The sequence below is a fragment of the Aquila chrysaetos genome, chromosome 5 (genome assembly GCF_900496995.4).
Source record: "Aquila chrysaetos chrysaetos chromosome 5, bAquChr1.4, whole genome shotgun sequence".
Lineage (NCBI taxonomy): Eukaryota > Metazoa > Chordata > Aves > Accipitriformes > Accipitridae > Aquila > Aquila chrysaetos.
The window spans coordinates 30922468-30933030 of NC_044008.1; the positions used below are offsets into that span (position 1 = coordinate 30922468).

The 10563-nt window shown below is 34.8% G+C and overlaps 1 protein-coding gene across 5 annotated transcripts in view; it reads left to right on the plus strand.

Moving 5' to 3' along the window:
• The window catches only part of IMMP2L (inner mitochondrial membrane peptidase subunit 2), a 476942-nt gene extending 468258 nt beyond the window's left edge, over positions 1–8684 (plus strand). For all 5 annotated transcript variants that reach the window (XM_030015024.2, XM_030015022.2, XM_030015019.2 and 2 more), the window contains exon 6: positions 8183–8684. In XM_030015024.2, coding sequence (XP_029870884.1) covers positions 8183–8302 — 120 coding nt within the window. In that variant the 3' untranslated portion in view covers positions 8303–8684. The remainder of the gene's footprint in view (positions 1–8182) is intronic.
• Positions 8685–10563: the final 1879 nt, after the last annotated feature.

Genomic DNA, 10563 nt, shown 5'->3' on the forward strand with positions numbered 1-10563 from the left:
TGCACTACTTATATGAATGTAAATTATGGTTCAGCATTAACTAGTCTCTGTCTGCACACCTAACTGTAGAAATATCTCATATGTGAAACACATTCTATTTTCAGTGATCATTTCCTTCCTTTACCTCTTTGTAACTTTAGGTTTAACATAGGCATGTAGACATGATAGAACAAACGAGAATGCAACCCAGTTATTTTGATATTTAATACATTACATTTTTTCAATTCAAGCAATAACCTGAGCTTTTATTGCAATGCAGTGACTGTGCTCACATCTTCTGATATGAATAGCTTAAATTGCAAAACCATGTTGGATTGGAGCAGTCACAATTGTTATACTAATTTCAGATAGCTACTCTGTGCTAACATGCAAATTTTATTCGTTCTGGGAATCATCCATTGCATTTGAAATATATTTCCCTCTTTTACATCTTATTTTGTGATTATGTCTGTGCATATATGTGTAGTATCTGTCTTTTTTGAGTGTCTATTTTCACTGTTTAAAACTCTTAAAATAATTGTAATTTATATATTTTCAGATTTTTTTATAATATATTTTCTATCTAAATGAACACTTCTGAATTTGATAACTTTAATAAGGACCTTTACTGATTATACAGTAGCTCTGTGAAAGAAAACACATATGGGAGGTTTTATCTGTAGCTGGAGCTGCTGCTTCAGCTATCAAACTAATGGAACCGTAATGGAACACTTACTAACAAAATTAATGGGCTGCTTTCTTTTCTTTGTCACTAGATCTGTATGGCTCCATTAGGTCTGATTTGTTCAGTTACGAGAGGAAAGAATGATGAAGACGCTAGCTTTTTGCTATGTAGTTGAAAGGAATCTATCACTTTTTTTGTATGCATGAGCTAGTTAGCATCTTGTTATGCTAACCTTCGGTGAGCTGCTATAAGTTAAAGAACATCTGTTGTGGTATGGGTTTATTTACAAAATAATCTATTGATTCTCATCTTTGTGTTATTCTTACATTCATACAAGAAGGAGGTCAAGGATATTTGTTTCTTCTGCCATTGTTCATTATCCCAGATACTTCTACTAGAGGAAGTGGTTTCTCTGGGATTTTGCTGTAATCCACAGGATTTTATTTTTATTGAGCCTTTTTCCTGCTACTGCACTTGATAGTAGTTGTTTCAAAGTTCAACCATGTACAGAAAATGAAATGTAATAGCAATCATGTTTACTTTCTATTAAAGTATAGATTTTTTGAAGAGACTAATTTACTGGGAGAATTCTCTGTGAGACCATTTTACACCTACAATCTAATATCAAAACCCAATGCAACAACCTTTCTTAAAGACAAGCAATCTAATTTGACACAGATAGCTATCCCACACTATATATTTTTGTTAGTATTATAGCTGAAACACTGCATAGTTGCCTAAGTGTTTCTATCCTGAGGTTTTCTTTGAGATTTTGGGGGCTGAAATATTTTAGAACTTTCTTCTCTCCTTTCTCATTAGCCTGGTCCCTTTACACACAGTTTTCAACCTCCATGCAAATTTGGCATTCCCAATCTTCCAGAATTTCAGTATGGTCAAACTACAGCTAATTAGCTAATAGGATATAGGTAGCAGGGCTATGAACTACTAGATCTGGAAAAATTCATTAAAGCTATATGTCTGCTCCTATGGTGCCATCTATAAATCACCTAGGATTTCTCCCTATTAGAGGCTTTTTCACCTAATGTATATTGGCACCTTTCAGAACCTCTGTGGGGAGTAGCAGGTATCCAGCCAGCAAAATATAGTCTGAACAGACCTCTACTGCTACAGAATTACTCCCTCCCGTCCCCAATGACTTTGCGTTATGAAACAGTAAATTTGAGAAGAAAATTTTTAATACAACTGATGTTCCGTAGTGTTGAGCATGTGAAAGGCTGTATATAAAGCTTCTTTACTAACCTGCATATGAACAAAAAAAATGTAATGAGAATATATTAATTTAGAGAATAGAAAGCATAATTTGAAACACTGTGATTGTTCATATTTTTTTCTCTCTTTTTGGTTTGAGACAACTTTAATTTTTTGTACTTGCATGTTTATCATTGGCCATGGCATTTGGAAGGCCTGTGCAATATTGCCAGAATATAACTCAGCTTAAAAGACTAAAGCAAAAGTGACTCTTCAAAACCAGAGGCTGATATATGCCTTTAAAATTGTGATTCTTCTGGCTGTCGATGATATTTCTCAAGTACCCAGGTCATAATCTGTGGCACTTGTAATTTAGTTCTGTTTGTCATTTCTTGGGTAGCTATTATTGTTCTCTTCCAGTGGTATTTTAGAGGATTTGCACAATTTCAACATTTATTAATGAGACCAGGAGGAACAATACAAATGAATATTGAAATTTTTCTAGGCTTAAACACGATGAAACAAGATCATTTTTCAGATAGTATTTTTTAGTGTTTCTTCTTCAGAAGAAGTATATTTGTATTCAAGTACTTATTCAAGTACACCTTCAGAGAGGATCGTTGTGTTGATCCAATGTTAAGGACTACTGCTGTGCTTTATTATTGTCTTCCTATTACATTTGCTTATTATTATCTTCTGTGACTGATCTAGATATTCCCAGATTTCTTATGTTATTTTATATTCTGTAATATGATTATCACAGGACCTTCTATCACAAAGATGTAAATGTTTCATGTATATTTCATGTTTTTATTGAAGTAACTAAGTTAAATTTCAGGCACAATCCCCTCAGACCAAAATACATTGTAAGGAGATAATAAAATAGCCTATTTAATTTTCTTTTTTCTGATTTTGAAGGGTTTTTTTTCGGAAGCAGAAGAAACAGTGAAACCAAAATATGCTTATTAAGGTTTCATCAAAATCACCATTTTTGTTTAGGAAAAATATGAAAAGAAATATCAAGCGAGGAAAAGAAAGATAACCTTTCTCTATTTTGCACCACTTAACAAGAGTTTATGTAGTCTCAATTAGAAAACCAGCAGTAACATAATGTTACAGTCAAAACTTTGGTGTACGCAAAAAAGCGTACTTACCTGATGCGGGAAGCCACCGATTCACAGCTGCTTTAAAATCGTAAATTTGCAGTATTTTACTTAGACTGTTAATATGGTTAGTCTAGGTACAATGATATTACCATTCGCACTCCAAATTATCAAATTAATGCACAATAAGTCTCATTAAAACACAGTTTAAAAATGTCACACAAACACTTTCAAGTATCTACCCTTTTCTCAGTGTTTATGCTGCCCCTTTAGGTCCTAAGGTCAGCAGCACCCGTCCTCCGCAAAAAGAAGGGAAAAGGGTGGTTTAGTGCGTTGTTGGCATCCAGAATTCTTCACTAGGAGGACTTTGATGCTGATGGTTCTTCTTCCTCACTATCAGTTCCACTTGGGGCTAATTTAGCATATTTTCCAACGTGTTCCTTTTTTGCCTTGTTCTTGCTTTATTGATTGGCAGCATCACTCTTTATCTGTATTTATTATATATTTTATTACATATGTTAGTACATTCCTTGTTCTTCTCCACTTTTTTTTTTTCCTCATCGGTAGCCTTAAAACCTTTTTGTCCAGCTCCCAGTCAGTTGTTTTTTTAATGACCATTGCTAGGTTTTTTATAAGCCTGTCTTTATTATCCCATGCCTATAGTCCTGTAAGCCACATTATTATGTTAAAGTCATAAATATTTCATGCCACACAGAATAACTACTTTTTACTGTATATGTAAAAACTTTGATTATACCGCAAGATTATGCAAATATAAACAAATATAAGCGATATAAGCAAAACTGTAACACATTAGGCAATAGTCACCTGATCATTAGAAAAATTGTTGCAGCTAAACAAGCTAAATCAAAACTCCAGGCAGGCAAGGAAAGTTCAGACTAAGCCTGAGGAATTAATCTTGAGGTCTTGCAGGGCTGGTACAAGGTCTGCAGTGTGTTACTGGCAATGGCAATACTGGTTTACAGGGCTACAATAACAGCTGAACTAACATTCTTGCATTGTTTTTTTTTTTTTGTCTCTTTGTCTTATTATTACTTCTAATTAGCAAACTGACTAGTTAGGATGTTTAACTTTAGAAAAAGTTGTAAAGGCTTGGGTGTTTTCGGTTCTGCATTGCCGTTTCTCAGGTTATATTCAGTGGTGCTGTACTTTCTTGTTTCAATGTTGTTACGGATTTGAAATCTTGGCTGTTTAAGCTAGAGCAAAGTCACCAAAGGTTCAAGGAAAAAAGCAGCAAAGATAAATCTGTGGGGAATGCTCCTAATGTAAAGTGAACTCACAACTAGAAGCAGCAGTACCTGAATTTAGCAGGTTGGGTAGGCTTTACATATCCTGAGAAAGTTGAGAATACTCTTGTTAGGGTCACATCCTTATCTGGACTTTTCCCGTTCTTGAAATCCGAGCTGAAGACCTGGATTTCCGTAGAAATTCTGGTGTGCGCCACTGCATGCTACATCTATACAGGACTCTTGCATGGTCTGAATGCTGGTTTTCCCATTGTGATTTGGGATTAGAAAAGGCATCATGCTAAGAGACAGTGAAGGTGTCAAATGGCAGACAAGAAGAGGTGGCGAGTGCGGTCTGTAAATCAATGAGTATTTTAAAATGACATATTTTGGAACTGGGGGAAGTGATAGTAATATAAGTCTCTATACTAATAAAGGTGCATTTATCCCAACCTGTTAGGACAGAATGAGCAAGATAGTTGTAAATACCACTGCAGATAGCACTATCAAGCTTAGGCTTATCTTTCCCTAATGCAGTGCCAAAACTAATCAGTCTCCATACAACTAACATACTAACAACAAGCAGACTCCGAGGAAATATGCTTTTATCACAGTAACAGTGTCAAAACAGTATTATTCATTCAAAACTTATTTTGCAGATAAAATTGCTGTGTTTACAGAATGACTTCTCAGTTGTTCAATTAAGTATTCAGAGATTAAAAAAAAAAAATAGAATTAACGCCTAAACAGCTCAGGTTAGGCAGAATAATATGGATTGAATTCAACATAGCGTCTGTTGTTGCTACAGCAAGAATAATAAATAGATCATAATGTAGAAATAAAAATCAACTATTTAGATTGCTGGCATCTCTTACTCATGTCTGTAAATGAAATATGTTCCTCAAAGAATCTGTGCCTGTAAAGTACTGATTTTTCTTATAGTTAAGACAGTGTTTCAGGCTGGTAAATTTATTTTCTTAAGTAAAGAGAGTAAATAATGACTGTAAGGGAACTGATTAATCTTTTTTAAGAGATTATTTCAGTATTTCAGTATTGCAACAGAAAGTGTAGCCTCTCAGTTCACCCTTTGTCCGTACCTAACCTTGACAAGGGTAAGCCCATTAACAAGGGCAGGTTATTCTCTGCGAACAATTCTGTTCTTAGCCCGTGAAATTCATGGCTGCTGTGGTAACTATATAATAATAATAGGTAATGGACAAAAGTTATTAAGGTTGTTTGCAGAAGTCAAACATCAAGGTGTTTTTAAAGTGAGCCTTTAAGTTATTATAAAAGAAGCCCTATAGGATCAATGTCATTTGTTATTTAGTAAAGACTTCCATCACCCAACAATACCCATTTTTCCTTTTTAACACTAGTCATGTTGTCCTGTAAATCAGCTTTATAGGAAGGATATTTCTTTATTAGTTTCAAGTCAGATGATGGTCAGTAGAAGTAATCCTCTGGGCAAAATTATTCCCAGCCTCCGCTTCAAACAAGTTTTGATTCATTTATTATATTCTCAATCTGTGTGCAGACCTCCTACTGACATCAGTAACGAGCAATGCACTGAGAAAAACACAGAGCTTTGAAAATGGGATGTTATTTGTGTTTGAGAAGAGTATTTTAACATTTTTCTCTGCACTAATGCTGTCACATTTTATATGCAGTGGTGGGATTTGCTGTGGTTTTATATTTTGGCACCAGCCTGTAATGTGTGTGCCATCATGCTGTATACTCAGGGAACAAATCCCCATGGTAATATTACATTTGCAGACCACTTTATGGGATAATTAAGATAAAGGACATTGTGAATTCCATAAATATCCAACAAACTACACAGAAGTATGTCAAGACTTAAAAAAATGTAGCTAAATCCCATCAAAAAAGAGTTGTCACTTAGCAGCCTGTCCTTTGCTTAAATGTAGGAAAAAAGCTGCAACGGATCTGGGAAACAAATGATCCCTGCAAAGGATCAAGCAAGTGAAATATGTTGCTAGACTCCAATTTTGGTGATCTACTTCAGATTCTTTTAGATATCGTGGGTTATTAAGTAACCAAATTATATTCAAGTAATTCAGCACCTGCTTCATCAAGCTACAGAATATGGAATTAGATATAGACCACTTCAGCTTCACTGATTTGATTATCTAGTAGAGAGAGACTGGTGAATATACATTAATCCTATGAAATTAAATCAAGAAAATTAGCTGAAGATATTCCTAGGGGCCTATTTGGTGTCTATTTGCATAAAATGCTGAATTACCTGCTTACTGAAATCACTTTTTTTGTGATGAGAAATGGGATAGAACTTAAGAACTCAGTTTACATAAAAATCTAAGCAGGAATGTACAGGTTCAAACCAGAAATGCATTTAGCTCCTGGCTCTGACAACAGCCAATACCAGATAATTACAGCATAAGAACAAAACAAGTATAGAATTTCCCTCAGTGTTTCCTAATGTGGAGTATAGAGACTACACCGGTACTTTGTTTATGTTCAGTTATGTGTGATGGACTTTGCTTCTACTATTATTTTCTGAACCAGTTTGTTATTCTTTTCTGGTGTCTTCAGTATCCTGTATAATGTATGCAAGTATGATGTAATCGTGCACACTGAAGAAGTATTTCCTTTTTGTTGGCTTTAAAAATACTTTAAGATAATGTCATCTGATGTTTCCTCATTCTTATGAGAAATAATGACATAATAGGCAAATAAAGCCTAAGCATTTTTAACCATGCCATTCATAATTTTATAGACTTCTGACCCTGTTGTCTCTTCAGGAGTCTGAATTACTTAATCTTTTCACATATAGAAACATTCCACTATTTCTAGCCATGTTTTTGTCCTGTTTGTAACTTTTCTATTGGCACTGGATACTTTATAGTCGGTGGGAAGCTTATTACTCACTATTGTCTCCAGCAGAAGTCCAAACAAGTAATTTCAGATGCAGAAGTCTATCCTGCAGGCTTTTCAAATTAAGTGAGATTAAATTCATACCATATTTCTTAATTTTAATGTTAAGTATGGACATTGAAGGCCTGTTTTATTATCTCAATCTGAAAATGTGACTGTTCTACTCTGTTATTCTTAGTCTAGCCATTTCATACCATATTTGGAAAAAGCCTTGTTTGTAATTTTCTTAAGATTTTCTAAGCAATTCAGTTTTCTAAACTATGCCACCTGTAAGTGATTCATTTGTAAGCAACATCAGTATTGACTTTTATTTTGATTTATTGAAGTAAAACATTAGTGAAGTAAAATTATTGAAGTAAAACAATAATAAATAATAAGACGGTAAAACATGTTTTCAAAACATATGAATGAAGTGTCAGTAGTCCTAGAACTTCAAAAATATTTGATTTGTAGATATGTTTCAAATAATTCTATCAGAAAAACATTTTCATCCTTGGGGAAATATTTACGATTCACAGCAATTTCCATTTTTGTTTGGAGACAAAATGGAATTTTGAAGGACAGTGATAAACAAAAAGCACGGCATGTTTAGAAAAGCCACTGTCCTGGTGTGGTTAGTGTACATAGCCAAATCTGAGACACAGGCTCTGTTTAACTTACTCTGAATAAATACTTGAACCTTGTTCTGTTGTACCCAGAATAACTAATAACCAAAAGCTTTAGGTGGATTATGGAACGCCTCACCTGTTTTGACTAACTGTTCTTCTTGAACCTGAAAAAACATTCCTAGTTCATGTTTGTTACAGCCAGTGCATTTCAGCAAGCTATTCTGAGTTCCACGAAATTTTTATTAAAAAAAAAGAAGTTGTCACTGAAGCAGTTTTTCTTTTCCTCTCATTACATGCACGAGACACTCCTCGTGCGTGCAAAGTTCTCTCCTTTGTATTCTCTCATTGCTCTGACAAATCATCATGTGCTTTGTACTTCCCACATTTTATTTTATTTGCAGTATTTAATAATCTCTCTGGTTTATGTTTTGGTTGCAGGTTTCTCTTGGACTTCTACATGCTCGAGCTACTCATATCCTCTGGCCTCCACAACGCTGGCAGAAGTTACAGCCAATGCTACCTCCAGAGCGCAAACCACTCCAGAGAGAGCAGGAGTGATCTAAATGCTCAGACAGAAAAACACTGAAGTGAATTTTAACTGGGAAGAGTTGCAGTGGTTATACCATCACCTGTAAGAACTTTGCCAAGTGTGCTTTAGTATCAGGTACCGTGTCAGCAAATACACAAAACATCTTCATGTTAAAATGCCACCTTAATTGTAAAGTTTTTCTGTTTTTTTTTTTTTTGTTGTTTGGTGGGTTTTTTTAAATCTTAAACAGTAGTGCATTGTGCATTATTTTGATTTGAAATAATTGTTTGTAGAAGGTTTGAATGTTCAACGTTTCTGGGAGCAGTAAAATACTTGACTTACTGTGTCTGTACCTGTCCTTCTCTGGTTAAGAAATTATTAAAACCTTCAATAAAATATTTTAATCTTTTACATTCAGCTTGTTTTAGTGACTGAATGGAACCTTTATTATTATCATTGATTGGATATGAAAAAAAACCCAAACAAGTTAGTTGTCAGGCACTGGAGCAGGCTGCCCAGGGAAGTGGTGGAGTCACAATCCCTGGAGGTGTTCAAAAAACGCATAGACGTGGCACTTCAGGACATGGTTTAGCGGGCATGGTGGTGTTGGGTTGATGGTTGGACTCGATGATCTTAAAGGTCTTTTCCAATGTAAACGATTCTAAGCTTCTATGTAATATGCTTTGGATTGTCCTATAATTTCTAGTACTGACGAATCAGTACTTTGGTAGCTGAAAAGTTAATTGTATATGTCATAATTTTTTTTCAAAAAAAGCTAATGAGATTTTTTTCTTTTAATGCAGCTTGTGTTTATTATTAAACTGAGTACATATTACTTATTTTTAATTTCTCTTTCAGGAGTGTTTTATATAAACATTCCTTGTATATCTTGCTGAAGTAGATATTCAGTCAAAATATACAAATTATATTGCAGTATCTGAAGACAATGTTTCATTTATTTCTCAAGTATAGTAAATCGTTGTTAGTATTGATTGCCACATTTCTTTGAAACTATGTAATTAGACAATAAATACTATACAATTAATACTATAAATATATAATTAATATTATAAATACACTCCGTGAATATGCAGTAAAGCTTCTGCACACATTATAAGTGAAAACAACTTGCAAAATGACTCATTTTCAGCTGCAGATTAATATGAGCCAGCTTATTTTCATATTTATTGAATTTTACTTCAGATAGGATAGTACTTTAAAAATTCAACAAATCACACAAAAGACCTTTAAACATTTCAGCTAAAACCATGCAATTATCGGAACTGCAGACAAGGTGAAAATAAGTCCATAGCTCTTTGAAGACACACATCTGTGTATTGGTTAGGTGATAGGTTCAATCACCATGAAAACTCTCTATTACTGTCTAACCACCTTCTTAAATTCTCAAGCTCTGTAGACTCTCTGAACACTTTGCTGTCTACATGTGCCACGATCTTTCTTTGTTCCAAAAAGCTGTTCCATAGGTCTCTGAACTCATCTTAGTTAAAACTAACGCAGTTTGTTTGGGTGTTAATTGCAGTAAATTCACAATTATTTTGATTGACATAGGGTGATTGAAAACAGTAGTTTGCAATTTTTTTTTCCAAATTAATTAAGAAAACTGAAATGAGTTCAAGAAATTTGCTGCAGTCATAATTAATTTTGGTGACAAAGATACAAACACACATACATGAAAGGACAAAGAAAGAGACAAACATAAAAAGAAGCAGAACAAAACCAGATTAGATCAGCTTTATTTCTCTCGGTTGTTCAGGTCTTAATTTCTCTTTTTTCCACTAGTTCAGTCCCTCCCTCCCCCTCCTCTTGAGTATCAACTGGGCAGAAGTTCTTACATATACTGACAAGCTGGAAAATTTGGTTGGTTGTTCTGATTCACTGGTATGTGTTCTGCAAAACCAGTGCCAGAGAGTTATCAACAAAAACAAAGGCATTTGTTCCTCAGTTATTATCTTAATTATATTTTTCTATTCCTGCTGTCTAAAGATACAGCCAAATGTGTCTGCATCAGCTACATTTCTAAAAAGATTCTTTGAAGTTCCTTAGGACTGCAGACCTTATTTTCCAATGGAGAAGAAGGATCCAGAGATACGTGAGAATAGAATTCCAGATGAGGTAGAACCGAGGTGCAAGCTCGGAGGCGGTGCCGGATCTTGCAGCCCGACAGAGGTGAGACCGCTGCAGCTCCATGTCCCCCGTCCATCCAGCAGCAAGGCCAAGCACGCATTCCCCCGGGCACGCACACGCACACGCACACGCACGGTATGTTACG